General features: G+C 55.8%; 5 protein-coding genes across 5 annotated transcripts; 3 read left to right on the top strand and 2 right to left on the bottom strand.

The window, feature by feature from the left end:
* Positions 1-102: 102 nt before the first annotated feature.
* PTSG_03553 (uncharacterized protein) lies at positions 103-2,176 on the top strand (the record flags this gene model as incomplete). The annotated part of the gene is made up of 5 exons (XM_004995227.1): positions 103-363; positions 655-707; positions 923-1,092; positions 1,428-1,581; positions 1,861-2,176. Exons 1-5 carry the CDS (start codon positions 205-207, stop codon positions 2,174-2,176), a joined length of 852 nt encoding a protein of 283 aa, XP_004995284.1. The 5' UTR covers positions 103-204.
* Positions 2,177-2,573: 397 nt separating this feature from the next.
* PTSG_03554 (Sec61a1 protein) lies at positions 2,574-5,908 on the top strand. Its single transcript, XM_004995228.1, has 5 exons — positions 2,574-2,735; positions 3,227-3,360; positions 3,641-3,719; positions 4,078-5,278; positions 5,517-5,908. Exons 1-5 carry the CDS (start codon positions 2,732-2,734, stop codon positions 5,545-5,547), a joined length of 1,449 nt encoding a protein of 482 aa, XP_004995285.1. The 5' UTR covers positions 2,574-2,731; the 3' UTR covers positions 5,548-5,908.
* A 637-nt stretch (positions 5,909-6,545) lies between these two features.
* On the bottom strand, positions 6,546-12,508 carry PTSG_03555 (lung surfactant protein A; the record flags this gene model as incomplete). The annotated part of the gene is made up of 12 exons (XM_004995229.1): positions 12,360-12,508; positions 11,930-11,950; positions 10,766-11,596; positions 9,932-10,576; positions 9,321-9,733; positions 9,047-9,146; positions 8,806-8,870; positions 8,551-8,585; positions 8,052-8,252; positions 7,821-7,913; positions 7,561-7,611; positions 6,546-7,386 (listed from the first exon to the last, which is right to left on the bottom strand). The coding sequence occupies exons 1-12, from the start codon at positions 12,439-12,441 to the stop codon at positions 6,546-6,548; spliced, it is 3,378 nt and encodes a 1,125-aa protein (XP_004995286.1). The 5' UTR covers positions 12,442-12,508.
* Positions 12,509-12,858: 350 nt separating this feature from the next.
* On the bottom strand, positions 12,859-14,913 carry PTSG_03556 (uncharacterized protein; the record flags this gene model as incomplete). Its single annotated transcript, XM_004995230.1, has 5 exons — positions 12,859-13,255; positions 13,348-13,427; positions 13,750-13,987; positions 14,394-14,449; positions 14,665-14,913. The coding sequence occupies 5 exons, from the start codon at positions 14,911-14,913 to the stop codon at positions 12,859-12,861; spliced, it is 1,020 nt and encodes a 339-aa protein (XP_004995287.1).
* An 890-nt stretch (positions 14,914-15,803) lies between these two features.
* PTSG_03557 (endophilin) lies at positions 15,804-18,740 on the top strand. The gene is made up of 8 exons (XM_004995231.1): positions 15,804-15,990; positions 16,332-16,387; positions 16,562-16,671; positions 16,900-16,974; positions 17,200-17,338; positions 17,650-17,852; positions 18,077-18,166; positions 18,299-18,740. The coding sequence occupies exons 1-8, from the start codon at positions 15,905-15,907 to the stop codon at positions 18,521-18,523; spliced, it is 984 nt and encodes a 327-aa protein (XP_004995288.1). The 5' UTR covers positions 15,804-15,904; the 3' UTR covers positions 18,524-18,740.
* Positions 18,741-18,784: the final 44 nt, after the last annotated feature.

An 18,784-nucleotide genomic window follows, 5' to 3' on the forward strand; every position in this document is an offset into this window, starting at 1 on the left:
CGTCGTCGTTGTTGTTGTTGTTGTTGTTGTTGTTGTTGTTGTTGTTGTTGTTGTTGTTGTTGTTGTTGTGTGTGTGTGTGTACGTCGTTGTATTGTGTTTGTGTGCTTTTGTGTACGTCGTTGTTGCGTTTGCATGTTGTCACGTCTTTGTACGTGATTGCGGGGTGTATATGAGCGCTTGATGAGTCCGCAATTGCCTTGTGCATGTTGCTGTTCATGACGCTGTGCTTTGCTGTGTTTCTGTGCATTGCATTCTGCGCATCTGTCCTCATTGCCGCTGCTTATCACTTTGGCTCAGGTTTTGGATCGCTGTTGCGTGCGCTCGGAAACCGACGCTCAAACGCCGAAACAGACAACATTGAGGTGTGTCCACTGTGTGCATATCTGCATGCCTTTGCTCTCGTCTGTGTGGTGGGTGGGTGGGTGGGTGATGAATGTTTGTGTTTGAATGTGTGTGTTTGTGTTGAATGTGTGTGTGTGTGTGTGTGTTGCGTGCAAGGCATGCCACACTTTCACTTGATGTGTACACCCCTTTTTTGTCGCGGGAAATCTTATCAAGCAAACGCACACGCACACGCACGCATGTCCACGCACACACACGCGCGCGCGCACACACACAAATTTCGCTCGCTCGCTTGTGTACCCTGGCCGTAGGCGTGCCGTGACTTGTCTGGACGTCGCCTTCGCCACGTTCACGACGAGAAGGCGTAAGCGGAAGACGCGCCCTGACAACTTTTTCGTTGACTGTGCAACATGTGTGCTGAATATGCCATCCCACATTCACACAAGCTCATTCATGCCTTCATCCACGTTTCACGGTTGCATGTTTGCTTCCACTCACACGTGCACCTCACATCACAACGCATTCACACTTACTCACACATGCACACACATGCACACACGCACACACACACACATGTAGGGTGAACGAGTGGCTGGCGCAGAGCGAGGAGCGAAAGGAGGAGGCAGCGCGCCGCCGCCGGGCCAAGCTTGAGCGCGACATTGCGCCGCCCAAACACACGTTTGACCGCCACTCCCTTGCCATTGAGCTGCAGGAGCAGGCCATGTCTGTCAGCGCAGCCGTCGGCACAGGTGATCCCGCTTAACCAAGGCAGGGGGGATGGGAAGCATTGCTTGCTTAAAGGGATGTGTGCATGTTTGTCTGTGTCTGCTCGTGTATGTCTGTCTCTGTCTCTGTGTGTTTCTGTGTGTTTCTGTGTCTGTGTCTGTATGTGTCTGTGTGTCTTGTTTTTTTTTTTGTTTTTTGTTTTTTTTTTGTTGTTGTTGTTGTTGTTGTTTTGTTCTGTGACTTGTGAATGAAGGTACTGCTTGTCCCCTGTGCTCCAACGCCCCCCTCCCTTTTTCCCACACCTCATCATCCCTTTTCCACACACCACATCACCGCACCCGAACCCGCACCTTCGCAGCGATTACCAAGAAGACAGTGGATGAGATGTACCCGCCCAACGTCGGGGGCAGCGGCAAGAAGAATGTGGCCACAAAAGGTGACACTCCACACAAGCCCGCCGCAGGCAACGCCGCACGCCGCACAGCCTCGGCACGCCGCGGCGTTGCACTCAAGTGCGTGTTGGTGTATGGGTGTGGTTGTGTGTGGGTGTATGTGGCTGTGGGTGTGTGGGTGTATCTGTGTGTCTGTGCGTGTGCATCTGTGCATGTGCGCATGTTTGTGTAACGGTGCCTGAAATGTGCACTGTGCGCGTGCTTATGAGTGGGTGGGCTTGATCAGTCGCTTGCTCTGCCTGGATGAGTTTGATTTGCCAGTCTGCTTTTCGATCACCATCCACCTCACCACCTCACAACCTCACCACCACCTGCTCACCCATTTCGTTTTTGTTGCAGAGATGAGTGGGACTCTGAGACGACTGATGACGCCGCTACAGATGACGAGGAGCTGGCGGCAAAGCGCAGGAAGCACATGGATGCCGTGGAGGCAAGGCTGCAGAAGATCAAGGCAGCGCACGCAGCGGCAGCAACGGCGCCAAGCACGAAGAAGGGTGAGGATAAGGGCACCACCGATGCGCAGAAGGAGCACAAGAAGGACAAGGAGGAGGACGACGACGAGCGCAAGGAACAGGGGAAGGAAGAAGCCAAGCAGCGCAGCAATGCTGATGAAGAGGACAAGGAGGAGGACGATGATGGTGAAAGCAGTGATTGATACATCATGTCACTTTGTTGGGTCGTTGTTTGATTGCTGATTGTTGAATATGGGTGCGTAGTGCGTGCACGTGTGTGTGTGTGTGTGTGTGTGTGTGTGTGTGTGTGAGTTTGATGTCTTTTTCGAAAGCACAAAGTACAACCACGAACAAAAACGAGTTAGCAAGCAAGCCAAGTGTGCCACTGCTGCACCAAAGGCTCACACACACACACACACACACACACACACACACACACACACACACACACACACACACACACACACACACACACACACCACACCACACCACACAACAGGTCATGCGACACACGACAGACAAAAAAAGGCAGGAGCTGGCCACTGCACCATTTTCCCACACGAAGTTCTGTGGATGTTATGACCATTCGTCCTCCTGCCACGGTGGCAACCCGCATTTCGCGTGTTTGTGTATATCACGCGCCAAGTTTCTACAGCCCGAAAGCTGAACATTCCGTCAACCGCTTTGTTTCTCGCTTCCCTCCACCACTGCCACTCACTCTGTCTCTGACCAACCACCACCCCCCTATCGTTGCCGCCATGAGTACGTAGCACTGCGTGTTGTCGATGACGCTGATGGCGCGATGGAGATGCGATGGAGATGCGATGGAGATGCAATGAAGATGCAATGAAGATGTGTGCGGATGGAAGGAGGGACAAGCACAACAATGAGCGTGTCTTGAACAGTGTCAACAAGCCCGTGTGTGAATGTGTGTGTGCGTTTCCTTGTGTGAATATGTCAGCAGCCCCTCTGTTTATTTTGTGTGTCTGTGTGTGTCTGTGTTTGTGTGAGTCTTTGCGTGGGTGTGGGTGTGTGTGTGTGTGTACACACAAAGTGCAGGATCGCCCACCCATGCACCGATGAAGCACACGCACGCACGCACGCACGCACACACGCACGCACACACGCACACACACATGACGCTCGTACACACATGAACGCCGCCATCGACATGTGTATGCTGCCACGATGCACATCCCTCACCGTTCTTGTGCTGGCAACTGCTTGCCTTTCCCCTTTTTCGCTGCATGCAGCCCGTTTCTTGGATGTGATCAAGCCCCTGCTGGCCTTTGTGCCAGAGGTGCAGAAGCCCACAAAGGAGATCCAGCCCAAGGACAAGCTTCTCTGGACCGCCGTCACCCTCTTCATCTTCCTCGTCTGCTGCCAGGTACAGACTGCACTGACATGCTTGCACGCTCCTCTGTTCTTGCTTGCATGCTGATCAAGGCCTGTCGTGCGTGTGCGTGTGTGTGTATGTACATGCTTGTTGTTGTTGTTGTTGTTGTTGTTGTTGTTGTTGCTGCTGTTGATGCTGTTGTTGTTGTTGTTGTTGCTGCTGCTAGCGTCACTGTTTTCGTTGCTGCTTCCGCTGCAACGTGCATTTGACGCTTGGAACCACTGCCTCGCTTACACACTCACTCACTCACACACCCTCCCCCCCCCCGTAGATCCCCCTCTTTGGCATCATGTCCTCCAGCAGCGCTGATCCTTTGTACTGGATGCGTGTCATCCTCGCGTCCAACCGAGGTTCGCTCACCCGTACATGGTGTTTTCAATGCAGTGTGCGCTCTCACACACTCGTGTGCAAAACAGTCTCAGAGCTACGACACTCTTTCCGTGCCAATGTCCCCCAGCTGTCGTGGCGCTTTGGCCGTGTGTGTGTGTGTGTGTTTGCATGCATAACTTGCTCCGTTGTGCTTGTTTGGCTCTACTCGCTTCTCACACATCCCCTCCTCTACTCTCCTCTCGTTCCTCCCCCCCCCCCCGCCCTTTCTCACACACACACACACACACACACACACACACACACACACACACACACACACACACACACACACACTTACCCACGCCACGAACCTGCAATTTTATATTGACACGTTGTCAGGTACTCTGATGGAGCTCGGTATTTCGCCCATTGTGACGTCGAGCATGATCATGCAGCTCCTCGCCGGCGCCAAGCTGATTGACGTCAACCACAACAACCCGGACGACCAGGAGGTCTTCAACGGCGCGCAGAAGCTCTTTGGCATCATCATGACCGTGGGTCAGGCGGTGGTGTACGTCCTCTCCGGCATGTACGGCGAGCCCTCAAGCCTCGGCGCGGGCGTGTGCCTGCTCATTGTCATCCAGCTGGTCGTCGCCGGTATCATTGTGCTGCTGCTTGACGAGCTCCTGCAGAAGGGTTACGGCGTTGCCTCTGGCATCTCCCTCTTCATCGCCACCAACATTTGCGAGACGATCATCTGGAAGGCGCTCAGCCCCACCACCATCAACGCCGGCAACGGCACCGAGTTTGAGGGCGCCATCATTGCGCTCTTCCACCTCCTTGCCACCCGCTCCGACAAGGTGCGCGCCCTTCGCCAGGCCTTCTACCGCAGCCACCTGCCCAACCTCTCCAACCTCCTTGCCACCGTCCTCGTCTTCTGCGTCGTCATCTACTTCCAAGGCTTCAAGGTCATTGTCAACCTGAAGCACAAGACCGGCGCCACGCAGGAGTACCCCATCAAGCTCTTCTACACCTCGAACATCCCCATCATCCTCCAGAGCGCCCTCGTCTCCAACCTCTTCTTCCTCTCCCAGATGCTGCACTCCAAGTTCAGCAACAACTTCATTGTGCGCCTGCTCGGCTCGTGGCAGGTGAACGAGTACTCCCGCGGCCAGTCCGTCCCCGTGGGCGGCTTCTGCTACTACCTCTCCCCACCGACCTCCTTTGAGCAGCTCACCGCAGACCCGCTGCACACCTTCCTCTACATTGTCTTCATGCTTGGCACGTGCGCCCTCTTCTCCCGCCTGTGGATTGAGGTCTCTGGTGCGTCCACCGGCGACGTTGCCGACCGCCTCACCAAGCAGGGCTTCCACGTCCAGGGCTGGCGTCCCGAGAAGACCAAGGAGCGCCTCAGGTGGCACATCACCACCGCTGCCGCTTTCGGTGGCCTCTGCATTGGCGCCCTCTCCGTGTTTGCCGACTTCCTCGGCGCCATTGGCTCCGGCACCGGTATCCTCCTCGCCGTCTCCATCATCGACCAGATGTTTGAGTCGCTTGGCGGTGACAAGTCCAGCCGCAAGAAGGCAAAGTCCATCAAGGAGTAAGTCGCTCGCCCTCCTTTTTGTCTGTTGTGTTTTTGTTGTTGCTGCTGCTGCTGCTGTTGTCGTTGCTGTTGTCGTCGTCATGCTGCCCTATGTTCTTCGTTTGTTGTGGTGTCAGCATCGGTATCAGCGCCTTGTCTTACATGTGACGTGGTGGTGACCTTGCTTGTGCGCACTTCCTCTGCCACGTTTTGCTCACACATCACTGCTTGCTTGTTGTGCTTTGTTGTTTCGCAGCGTTTTTTCCACCCTGCGACAGATCTTCTAGAGATGTGACCTCGAAATGACCGGGGAGGGAAGACAATGCTTGTGTTGTTGGGTTGTGACGTGTGTGGGATCTGCTGGGTTTGGGCTGCGTGTGTTCCTGTGAACGTTCATCCCTGTGTGCGCGCCTGACCCTGTGTGTATGACTGGCTGTGCACTGTTATTGCGTTCCAATGTTCTGTGTGGTTGTGGGTGGTGGCGAGAGTGTGTGTGTGTATGTGTGGTTCGTGCCCCTGTTGTTGTGCTTGCTTAAGCATGATGTGTGTACATGTGTGTCGGTCGGTCTCTTCCGTTGGTTTCTTTCTGAGGCAGTGCAGTTCATGTTCTCAGCTTGCACTGCACCCAATACACAACAGAAGTGACAAGTCTTTTTACTTAAATGTCAATTGCTGACGACCTTCACCACACACACACACACACACACACACACACACACACACACACACACACACACCGCGCGCGCGCGTACATACTTGAACACGTGAAGAGGCATACAGCAGCTCTGCATGCACGATGACCACAACATTCATTCAGTCGTCAACACGGAAACAGCAACGCCTGCGTATCCCGCACATCATTCGTGTTGCCACGTCACGTCACAGCACAGCACACGATCATCGCCAAACATGTCACGTCTCATATCACTGAACACACGAGAGGTTAATAATGTTACAAGGCAACCGCCTCAATCATTGAAGCATCAAACGAATCAGACAAGAGCACGCAACTGGTTGGATGCGAGGCGCCTCCTTCGTATGTACAAAGAAAGGAACTGGAATGGGGCGAAGGAGGGGCTTGGGGATTTGAAACTTTGGGTTGTATGGAGGGCTGTGCTGTGATGTGAACTTTTCGATTGCGGCAATGGGACTCCTTGCGAAAGGAGGTGGTAGTGAGAGGTTGGTGCTCGGTCAGAGGGTGTTGGTCATTGGCGTCATAATTGGTTGTTGTGGAAGCTGCAGTGCTGTCTGCAAGCCGAACCGCGTGAAGCTATGTGCGCCTCCGCTACTCGGTGTCGCCGACAGTGGTGGAAGGTGCAACAGGACGCTGGGCCTGCAGCTCGAGCGTGCATGTGTCTGGATGGGGAATGCAGAATCCGGACGTGGCGTCAAGGACGCAAGCGTTGTCCACCTCGCACGCCGCGTCCCGGTAGTAGCACGTGAGGGACTCCTCCAGCGAGCACAGCGGGATGGACCGAGTCCGTGGCACCTGGCTTGGTGTCACGTTCGTGCTACCTGGCAATGTCGTGGAGGTTGTCAAGGGGATGGTGCTCGTTGATGTCGAAGATGAGGTGGATGTAGAAGAAAGGGAGGTGGTTGTGGTGGTTGTGGTGGTTGTGGTGGTTGTGGTGGTTGTGGTGGTTGTGGTGGTTGTGGTTGTTGTGGTTGTTGTGGTCGTTGTCGTCGTTGTGGTGGTCGTGGTGGTCGTTGTCGTTGTGGTGGTCGTGGTGGTCGTTGTGGTTGTGGTCGAAGTTGTGGTCGTTGTGGTCGTGGCTGCTGTGGTTGTGGTTGCTGCCATTGGCGTCGTTGGGTCGAGCACCACTGTGCAAACCCTCGGGTTTGGAATGCAGAACGCCGTATCAGCATCAATCACGCACTGACCGTCATTGGAGCACGATCCGCTGTCGCGGTAATAGCAGGTCAACACCGTCTGCAGCTGGCATGGCCCCACAGTACCCGTGGTTGTCGTGGTGGTTGTCGTTGTGGTGGTAGTAGTTGTTGTTGTTGTTGTGGTGGTGGTCGTCGTCGTCGTCGCCGTTGTAGTGGTGGTGGTGGTTGTGGTCGTTGTAGTTGTAGTTGTGGTTGGTGTGGTCGTGGTGGTCGTGGTTGTGTCATCGATTGGACTCCTGTAATCAAGCGTTGCAGGCAACGAAAGCAGCGAGATGACCATTACGCGTGAGATCGAGCACCATGCGCCACGCCAATGTGCCATAATCACCGTATGCGCCGGTACGTGCATGGACGAATGGGATTTGTGCGTGTGTGTGTGTGTGTGTGTATGCCATGGGAGTGCCTCTTACAATGTGGTGCGTGGCGCCAAGCGAAGCGACCTTGGCAAGATGAACGATGCACTGCATGTCCAAACACAATACAATGCAAGAGGTGCGTGCATGAGGTTACTCAGCCAGGAAGTGAGACAAACAGACAACGGCGAGCACACATCCACAAGTGGTGTGGGCGTGGTGAATGATATGCACATACTTTCAAACACACACACATCACAAAACCGTTAACACACGTCCACCCGCAGCATTGCAGGTTACAAGCTTAACGCGCGCACCTGGGTTGGCCAGCCTTGGCCTTGCCGCGGGGCGCATCCAGCAGGTTGCAGAACACACGCGTGTCCTCAAAATGGGCATAGAAGCCAGTGCACCTGAAGATACGCACAGTTAATGCCACCAGCAGCAATAACAACAACAAGTTGGTCAGAAGAAGCATTGCCACGCATCACAGTCCTGCAGACATAATCCTGAAAACATGAAGCATGGATATGCAAGTATGACTGACTCACTCTGGCGTGGTCCAGCAGGATGTAGAGCAGCGAGAGAGGACGAGGTCCTGGCTGGCCTCAATGTCAAAGTACATGCGGCGGATGGTGTTGGTGTCGGAGAAGGCATTGGCGAAACGGAAACCATCAAACACAAAGCGGCCACGGAACAGCGACAGGTAGTCGCCCGCAAGCGGTGTCGCTGTGCTCGTGGACGATGTTGTCCTAAGCAAACACAATGAACATGAGCGCGTTCCACGTGAAAGTAAGTCAGGGCGGACAAATGGGTATGCATGTGGGTGCGTGTGTAGAATGTGTGTGTATGTGTGTGTGTGTGTGTGTGTGTGTGTGTGTGTGTGCGTGTGTGTGTGTGTTTGCGTGTGCAGAAAGGAAGTGCAGGCGCAAGAGGGGTGGGTGTGTGCAGGCAAAGCAAAAGTGCGTGCGATGCTAACAACTTGCACACTAGCTACACCGTTGTGATGGATGTAACGGGTAAGCATTGCACACACTCCGCATCACTCACGTCAGGCAGGCCTGAAGCGCATCAGGGATGGCGGGCTGATGTTGCAGGTCGACGTGGATTCAAATCAATCAAAGGATCCACAGTGTGTGATGCATGGGCACAAGTGGACACGCGAGACATAGACATGCGTGAGAACAACCTGTAACACTCCTCAACAGTCCCGTGCTCTGAAATGGCAAAGGGTGCAAAGGGAACGGTGTGGAGTCATGTCTGGGCACCGCGACGAACAAGGCACGGTGAACGCCAAGCACTCACGAATTCAGTCATGCCGTAGATCTTCATGTAGCTGCGGCCTTCGTTGGTCGTGTGCTGAGCACCGCCTGTCGATGAGAAGTGGAGGGCAGGCAAAGAGGTCAAGAAGCTCAATCAATGAGACTTTGGTGCATGCACGCCGTTGGCACAGCATTATCACCCAACTGGGGTGATGTCAACAACACCACCGTTCCACACATTGTGCGTATCCCAAATGAAAGCACAGACGCGCCCAAGTACACACCAGTCGTGGCCAGGAACGTGCACGCATACTGGGTGGTGCCAACAGCGACGTAGAGGGCAACGCAATCCGCAACCTCCTCGCACGCGCATCTGCATTCGGCCTGTGGAGGGAGACGGTCAGACGCAAACGAGTGTTGTACCGGTGTATGAGCAGATGAACATCACAGTCGCATAAACGGATTGGGTGTACCCCCGCAAAGAACAAGGTTTGTTCGCACCAATGCGCCAACACCACCGAGACGCAGCCAACACGGGTACGCGACTGTCTCGTGTACCTCAAATGCGGCCAGCGTCGTTTCCTCTGGGATTGCAGTGAGGGGTTCACGGGCAAACGCCGGTGGGTAAAACGCGTTCCTCCACTGCAGCTGCTGGGAGTTTGGCTGGTCCGTCGCATATGCAAGCTCGTACTCGCCGCACTGGTCCTGGACCGTGGTGGACGTGGACACCACAAGCGAGGGCCACGTGGTCGTCGTGGTTGTCATTGTTGTCGTTGTTGTTGTTGTAGTCGTGGTCGTGGTAGTCGTGGTTGTGGTCGTGGTTGTTGTTGTGGTTGTTGTGGTTGTTGTGGTCGTGGTTGTTGTGGTTGTTGTGGTCGTGGTTGTTGTAGTTGTTGTGGTCGTGGTCGTGGTTGTGGTGGTTGTTGTTGTGGTGGTGGCCTGAATCTGGTCAAGGACAGAGGTCAGGGGCACTGCAATGTGTGTACGCAATGCATGCAATCGAACCAAGTCCAAATCGAACATTCACACGATAGAACGCAGACATGTCCATGAGAGGAGCGACTGTAAGGCCTGTGACATGTAAAACAGCAAGAGAACGGACCGCGCGCACACCACGCGGGCACACACACGCCACACAGGCGCGCTGACCATGAAAACACTGCACTGACCGTAGGCAATTGGGATGCCCGCCTGCCAAATGAGCTGGTCGTTGAGTGCCTTGAGGGCCAGCTCACCGGCATACTGCTCAAAGTTGCCTGCCAGCTGGATGTAAACCAACTGGCTGCTCAGGAGCTGCACGGTGATGCTACTGCCTGTTGGGTTGTTGGAGGGAAGGCCTGCGCTCTGGAGCAAGAGCTCAATCGCAGGGACATCAGACTCCGAGATTGGCGTGGGAAACTCAAGCACGAGCGCGGGGAACTGTTGTGGCGTCGAGGACTTGCACAGGAACGGGCGAGACTGGCTGCATGGCGCGTCGTTCCACTGACTCGACTGCACCAGCTTCAGACCCTGGGACAGGCAAGCCTCATTGCCACGGTAGTTGTTTGGCTCGCCAGGATACCACGCCTGGAAATCAAACGCCGTGCCGTCAATCCACTCAAACACGGTGGGGTCTTCGGCAGAGCGAGCCCCACCAAGCCACTGCACGGAATTGTCGGAATCGAGGAATGTCGCAGCAAACAGGTTCTCGTTGGCAGAGTGGATGGATGCGAGCTCGCCACCGTAGGCGCGGCATGTCTCCTGTGCCACATCAAACGGCTGGGGCCTGCGCACAAAAGCCTGGAAGAATGTGTCTGCATCAAACTGCAACCAGCCTGGAGCGTGTAAAGATGGCAGAGGGGTTGAGTGCGGGTGAGCATTGGCATGCGAGACGGAAAAGTTAGGTGTTTCGCCGTGTGTGGTGCCTTGCCAGAAAATGCAGAACGTGAGTTGAGTGAGTGGCTAGCGAGATGGGTGGTATTGTTGCACTGATGTGCCTACGCAGGGCGGGAGCACTCACGAACCTGGCACTTCTGGATTGCAAGAACCACACACAATGGGTGGTGTTGTTGGAGGTTGGACATCAATGACGGTTGTCTCTCTCGTCGTTGTCGTCGCTGCTGTGGTGGTGGTAGTGGCAGTGGTAGTGGTGGTGGTTGTTGTGGTTGTTGTTGGCATCATCGTGGTTGTTGTGGTTGTTGTTGGCATCATCGTGGTTGTTGTGGTTGTTGTTGGCATCATCGTGGTTGTTGTGGTCGTTGTTGGCATCATCGTGGTTGTTGTGGTCGTTGTTGGCATCATCGTGGTTGTTGTGGTCGTCGTTGGCATCATCGTGGTTGTTGTTGTGGACGTGGACGTGACCTGGTGCGTGGCAAACGTTGGTGTGCTTGTCGATGATGTGCTTGATGAAGACGAGGTTGACGATGAGGAGGCCGTGCTTGGGGTGAAGGTGGAACTGCTGCTGGTGGAAGCGCTGGAGGTTGCAACGCCACAACGCGTGCACACGACCCCCATTTCACTTGCACAGTCTGTGTCAAACCAGGTCCCGTCTGGGTTGATGGCCAGGCAAGCAGCCGTACCAGCAGCGCTGTTTGGCTCTCCTGTCGCATAGTTGGTATACTGGAATGGCTGTCCAGACACCCACTGGAAGTCGCTGTCGCCCGCTTGTCTTGTGCCGCCGATCCACGCGGTTCCCGTCGCCTCAAGAATGCTTGCGATTGCGGCATTCTGTGTGGCATCTTCGATGGTGGCCAGCTCATAAGAGAGGCTTGAGCAAACAAGCTGCGCACTCGAGAAGGAAAACTGCCCGACGAAGAGCCGTCCCTCGCAAACATCGGAGAACTCCACATAGCCATCTAATCGTCCAGCAAACACAGCGGGAGTCGTGCGTATGTGTGTGTGTGTGTGGCGGCAAGCACCATAGTAGCCATGGCGTGAGAGCTGGTTGGTTGTGATGGTGGCACTGGAAGCAAGTATTTGATTGAAGACAAGCGCCCTCGGGGGGGGGGGAGGCTGCCTCGGCACCCATGCGAACGTCGCATGCGTGCACTTGTGTCACAGGAATGTGCGTGTGTTCAACCCCCCTCCTCCACGCATCCACGCATGCATCCACGCATCCACGCATCCACGCATCCACGCATCCGCGCCCCCTCCTCCGCACACCTGCTTACATTCAGCAACTCACGTACCGTTTGCAGTTGTGGCCGCGGCTGCTGTGACGATCAGTGCAAGAGTAACAAGGGAATGGAAAGCACAAGAAGGTGTGTGAGCGTGCACATTGGACAGGAACAAGGGGTCGTGCATAAACTTCACAAACTTCACATGGGTATTGTGGCATCAGCACAAGCGTGTACGAACTTCCATCTAAGACCACGACCCCCGCGCCCTCACCCCTCAACAACGAGAACAGAGAACAGAGGGTGTGTTTGCATGCCGTGCAACCAGTGAGGCGCTCGATACATCGCATTCACAGTGAGCGCAGCTGTGTCTGCTTGCGCCAAGCAAACGACCTGTGTGTGTGTGCAGACACATGCGCAGGCGCACAACCGCGCACAGTGGTGCGTCACAACGTGCTGCGCAGTCGGTTCTCCCTCCCAGCCACCAGTGGAGGCCGCGTACCTTGCGTTGCAACATCAACGGGCGCAGCTGTGGCCACGCAGGCTGCCATCACGATGGCGGCGGTGGTCAACACCAGCAGCATCACGGCTGTCGCTTCCCCTGTCGGTCGCCTCTCTGCTGTTCAACCGCCTGTAAGCCACCGGGTGCCGTTGTCATTAATGCCACAATCACCACCCTTATTTTGCTCAAAGAAAATTCACACCGCACAGAACACCACAAACTGTACACCTGCAGATTGCAGACAAACATGCCTCGCAACACTGATGAATCGACAAGTCTTCATTGTCAGACAGAGTAAATGGGCCAGCAGGTAGGGAAAAGGTACACGGCGCTCTAGCTTGAACAAAGCATAACAGATCAAAGAGGGCAAAGGAGAAAGTGAGCATTGAGGACAACACAACACAGCACAGAACAAACCCTAGAACCAAGACCACAAACCCTAGAACCAAGACCACGACGCAGCACAAGCACAAAGCAGGGCGGAAGGCATGCGTGGTGGCTACGCATCGGAAGCAACAAGGCTGGCCACAAGCACAGTCTCAAGGTGCTTGATGACGGCCTTGAGATGCCCACGCAGCACTGCCGCCTGTTGCCGGGCCTCACTGTTGCTCTCCTTGCGCCGCTGCCGCGCACGCTGCCGGCGCTTGGCCATGCGGTGCCCGGCACGCCGTCGCATCTTCTTCAGCTCCTCCTGCACCCCGCCGTCAAACTGCCGCAGAAACGTGCGGAACTGCGAGCGCGACATGGCATAAAGCTGGTTCTCCTGAAAATACTGCAGCTGCTTCGCCTGCGTGTCGGCGTTCACGCCGTCGTCGTCGATGTGGTCAACGGCTTGGGTGCCGCAGCTGTGAGCGCTGTCCTCTTGCTTGGGCTGGTGAGCAGTGCCGCTGCTGCTGCTGGTGGTGGGCGTGGTGGCGGTGCAAGTGTTGGTGTTGCCTGCACTGGCAACCATAGTCACAGCTCCACTGGCGCTTGCATCAGCACACACGGCACGCGCTGCCTGGCCTGGTGTTGCCGTGCGGCTTGAAGCTGAAGCACCACCGTCGCCGGCACAATCAGTCGCTGGACCTGATGCGTGCATGAGTGACGCACTGTGGTGTGATGAGGGATAACATGTGCCACGTACAAGTGCCTGCGCCCCTGCTTGACCATGAACGCCAGGGGAGCACACGGTGGAACAAGCGTGCACGCCTTCCTCTTGCTTGATATGTTGTTGTTGTTGTTGTTGTTGTTGTTGTTGTTGTTGTTGTTGTTGTTGTTGTTGTTGTTGTTGTTGTTGTTGTTGTTGTTGTTGTTGTTGTTGTTGTTGTTGTTGTTGTTGTTGTTGTTGCTGCTGCTGCTGTTGCTGTTGTTGTTGCGTTAAGGCCGCGAGCGGGAAGATGGCCCCCACCACCTCATCTCGGTTCAGCAGGGCGAGGCCTGTGCCGGACGTGAGGTCGTTCCGCTCAAAGAAGTCCCACATGCACGCGCTAAACTCAGTCAGCAGGCGGTTCACGCGGGAAGATCGCTGCTGGGAAGCGCCATCGTCGTCATCGCTGCCCACCATGGATGCCGCACCGCTGTTGTCAAACTGCAGGCACAGCGGCAGCGCAATGCGGGCAATGGCGCTCCCTGCGTCCTGGCTCGTGCTGGTGTTGAAGTTGGCAGTGGTGTTAGCACTGGTGCTGGCAGTGGCGCTACCACCGGCCGTCCATGACAGCCCGCGACGCAGCTTACGTGGCGCACACGTTGCTGCTGGTGCTGACGACGACGCTGGGGGTGGCAACGGTGATGTCACACCTCCCGTGGCCACTCCCGCTGCCGCTGCATGCTTGTGCTCGCCGCCCGCATAAGTGTGGTGGCGGTGGTGCACACCGGGCGCTGCTGCTGTTGCTGCTGGGTGGTGCCTGGCACAGCTGCCGGAACTAAGGAATACACTGCTGTCATCGTCGTCGTCGTCGTCGTCGTCGTCATCATCGTCGTCGTCGTCGTCAACACCAGGAGCGTCACAATCACGATCACCAATCACATCGTCGCCACCGGAATCGTGGTCACCTGTGGTGCCACCATGGCTGGTGCCATTGGATGTACTGGTGGGCCCACGGCAGCGGCTGTGTTCATAAGCAACATCAAAACACGCACACGATGGCTGCCGCGGCGCAGCTGATGTTGTCTTGCCGCCAACCCTTGCTCGCTTGGCGCAATGTGCATCGGAGTCACTGCCTGGCGCGTGAAGTCGGTGCAACGGACAGTGCTGCTGGTGCTGGTGCGTGTATTGGTGCTGATGTTGGTGTTGGTGGGCACTGGTTGCAGTGGGCACGGGCACGTGTGAGACGTCAGAAGCTTCCGTCTTGACCTCGGGCGACGTGGGCGAGGTCGTGGATGCCGTACGCGAGAGGCTGAAGAGGATGCTGGCTGCCTCCAGGTCGATGGCCTCGTGCGTGCTCCGCTTGCTGCTGCTCTTCTTGCGCACCGCTGCCGATGCAGATGCAGCCTGCTTCGTCATTGCCTTGCTGGCTAGCTGCGAACCAGCGTTGCTCTGCGCGGTGGTCACCGGCACTGCAGACACGGGCATCGTGGCTGGTTCCGTCCCACCGTCGACACAAACGTTCCGTGCTGCGTGCGACATTGTGTGTGATGCGGTGTTCGTTGTTGTATGTCGCGCCATCAAGACTGAACGCGCACTTGTGGCTGTCGTTTGGGCTGGTGCCGCTGAAGTCGCCGCGGCTATGGCCGTGGCTGAGGTGATGACGGGTGCATCTGGCGACAAGGGTGATGACGGGTGTGGGGGCGTGTGCTTGGCACTTGCAGTGGCCGAGGAGTGCGCGGATGAAGAAGGGCGGGACGGCGCCTCCGATGACAGGGATTCCGTTCGCCGAATTTGCTGGCGTGGCTGGTGTATTCGGTGCTGTACCGGTTGGGTGGGTAGGCGAGTCAATGCATCCGAAGCAGGCTGCACTGGTGGCAGTGTTGTGGGTGATGCGGTGCTTTGAAGCAGCGTAGGTGGCTTGTGCGTGTCCGTCACACTTGGACTGGCGATTGGCTGCAATTGTACGTTGAACGCTGATGGCAATGTTACGTGGATTTTCGGCTGGGGACTCTGGTCCTCCTCGCCTTGGATTCGCTGCATCTGTATGTGTGCGTACGTGTATGTGTGCATATGTGTGTGCATATGTGTGTGTATGTGTGCGTGTGTATGTGTGCGTGTGTATGTGTGCGTGAGTGCGAGTCAAAACAGGAGCCAGTGAGTTGGTGTAATCGATTGGAAGCAGAGGGAACTCAAACATCAAACGCAGCACTCACGTCCACTGGTGATGGGGTGGTGATCTGAAGACGTGTGTCGAGCACACACCCAGACACGCTGGTGCACACCAACACACCACACGCACCCTTTGGTCGGTCGGATGACACACGGAAGGGGAAAGCGGTGACAAGAAAAGTAGGTGAAATCTTTAATAAATCGCAGTCTGCCCTGTCATCGTACAACTCATCGTGTCGTGACCGTGCCCGATACAACTGAACAAACCGCAGGAGGAGGACGAGGGCAACCAACCAACCAACCGAACATGGCGCCCGTGGACCTGTCAACCAACAGTGCAGACCTCGTCGCTGCGCGCGACTCTGTGTTTGCTGAGGGAGGCGACACAACTTGGTTGGTGCACGACACGTGCCTTTGGTTCACTCTACATGCTTTGGTGGATCGAATAGCAGCGCGAAGTTGCTTGTTTTGAAAATGGGGGAGGGCGGGGTTTGTGCTGTGTTGTGTTGTGCATTTGTGTTGAGTTGTGCGTTGTGCATTGTTTGTGTTTGTGAAGAACGTGTTGGTTGTGCTTGTACGCGCACGTGTGTGTGCGCACAAGCGTGTGTATGTGTGTATGTGTGTATAAAAGGGGGGGGGGGAGGTTCGCTTGATACTCACACGGCGGCTGCATGGTGGGGGGGGGGTGTTTTTTTTTTTGTGTGTGTGTGTTTGTTTGTGTTGTTCGGTTGTAGGGTGCTGTTTGGATACGAAAAGAAGTCAGACACGCTCAAGGTCGTTGAGACAGGAGGTGCGTCTTTCCGTCGCGCCTGCTTGTTGTGTGGTTGTGCTTTTGTGCTTTTGCTTGTGTAAGTTTGCTTGTGGTCGTGTGTTTGTGCGCGCGCGTGCGCTTGTTTGTGTTTGTGCTTTGCGTTTTCATTTCGTTTTGCCCACGCGCTCCCTCATTGCCTTTGTGCCCGGACAGACGACCTTGATGATTTCTTGGAGGAGTTTGAGGGCTCCAAGATCCAATACGGCTTTGCCAAAGTCAAGGATCCAAACCAAGGCATTGACAAATATGTCCTCATCAACTGGGTGCGTAGATTGCTGCGTGTGCGTGTGTGTGTGTGTGTGTGCCTATGTGTGTGTGTGTGTGTGTGTGCCTATGTGTGTGTGTACTTGTACCTGTGTGTCTGTGTGTGTCTGTGTGTGTGTCTGTGCGTGTGAGTATTACTGTGCGTAGTGTGTCTTGCATGGCTCGAAGCCTCGTCAAGCACCCTCATTTTCTAGCGCTTCCCCGCACATGCACAACCAATACGCCAGTTTGGGGAGGGTGCGCCGGAGCTTCGCAAGGGCGCATGCGCACAGCACGTTCGTGACGTCGAGCGGTTCTTCCACGTAAGTGCATGTGCAACCAGGCGCGTTTTGTGTCGCAATTGTCATCGTTTTGTCGTCCTTTCACACCGCCGTGTGCAAGCAAGCATGCGTACAACCACTCACTCACGATCACCCACTCACCGTCGCTTCACACACACACACACACACACACACACACACACACACACACACACACACACACACACACACACACACGCACGCACGCACGCACACACACACACACAGGCGCACGTAACCATCAACGCCCGCAACGAGACGGACCTGGACAAGGACGCCATCCTGAAGCTGGTGGCAAAGTCGTCCGGTGCCGCGTACAGCGTGCACAAGGAAACGCGTCGCAAGGAGTTTGCTGCAGAGCCATCAGGTGCGCCCTTGGTTGGCTCGTCAGGCATTCACGCCGCCCCCTTACACCACACGCCACCACCTGTGCAACGTGACAACATCATGCATCCATTCCATTGCCGCCTTGCTTGTTTGCTTTCTTCCTTGCCGCCTTGCTTGCTTCGTTCCTCCATTCCTTCGTTCATTCCTTGCTTGCTTGCTTTGCTTTTCAATCGGCCTTTCCATGCGTGCTCATCCACATTCAGCAAATGTTCATCTCACACCACTCACCACCACAACACTCACCACCACAACTCACCACTCGCCATCGTCATCATCGTGTGGTGGGTCCAGGCCCCGTGGGCACGTCGTACCAGAACGAGTTCCAGAAGCAAGGGCTTGCCTCGTCGGAGGACAGGTCTGCGTTCTGGCAGAAGCAGGAACAAGAGGACGCCGCGCGGCGGCAGGAGCAGCAGCAGCGCGAGGAGGAAGAGCAACGCGCTCGCGATGAACAGCGCCGGCAGGAGGAGGCCGAGAGAGAGGCCCGCATTGCACAGGTGAGCACCCGTGCGGGCACGGGCTGCTTAACTTGTACTTGGGCACGCCTTGTCTGTATGCTCCCTGGTGTGTGTATGCGTGCCTGCATGCATGGAGCGTACCCACACAAAAAACACACCTCATCAAGAGAGCAGCAGCACGCACAGCGCACTCCCGAGCGTGTTTGACATCTCACCGCACATCACATCACCTCGCCGTCTCCTGCCATGACACGGCTTGACAGGAGAAGGCAGCCGAACCAGAGCCACAGCCTGAGCCACAGCCTGTCCCTGAGCCTGAGCCGGTGCCTGAGCCGGTGCCTGAACCTGTTGTGGTGGGTTGGCCCATGCATGTGTGCATGTGCATGCCTCGCCTGTCTCGTTCACCAATTGTGCTGTTCTTCCATGTGCTCACTCACCATCCTTTTCATCACCACCATGACCACCACCATGGTGACCATTGTCAGGAGCAGGCCGTTGAGCCGGAGCAAGAGCAGCAGCAGGCGGCAGAGGGCGGTGGTGGCCTTCGCGCCCGCGCCCTTTACGACTACCAGGCAGACGAGGAAGGCGAGCTGACGTTTGACCCGGGCGACATCATCACGGACATTGAGCAGATTGACGAGGGCTGGTGGCAGGGCGCGTGCAACGGCCAGTTTGGCCTCTTCCCCGCCAACTACGTCGAGCTCATCTGACACCGGCTCCTTTTGTTGTGCCGTGTGGCTAAAGTCTGTACGTTGTTGTTGCGTGCATGCGCTTGTTTGGTTCTCAAAGCTGTTGTTGTTGTGTGTGTGTGTGTGTACCACTGACGTCAAGATCACTGTTACAATTGTGTGCGTGCTGCTCCTTGCTGTTTGGTTCGTTGCATTGTCGTCTCGCAAGTGTGTCGCCATTACACCATGCCGATGCTGATGTGTTGAAAGCAATCTCACACTATGACACGCTCACAATCACAC

Source organism: Salpingoeca rosetta, assembly GCF_000188695.1.
Source record: "Salpingoeca rosetta unplaced genomic scaffold supercont1.8, whole genome shotgun sequence".
Classification (NCBI taxonomy): Eukaryota; class Choanoflagellata; order Craspedida; family Salpingoecidae; genus Salpingoeca; species Salpingoeca rosetta.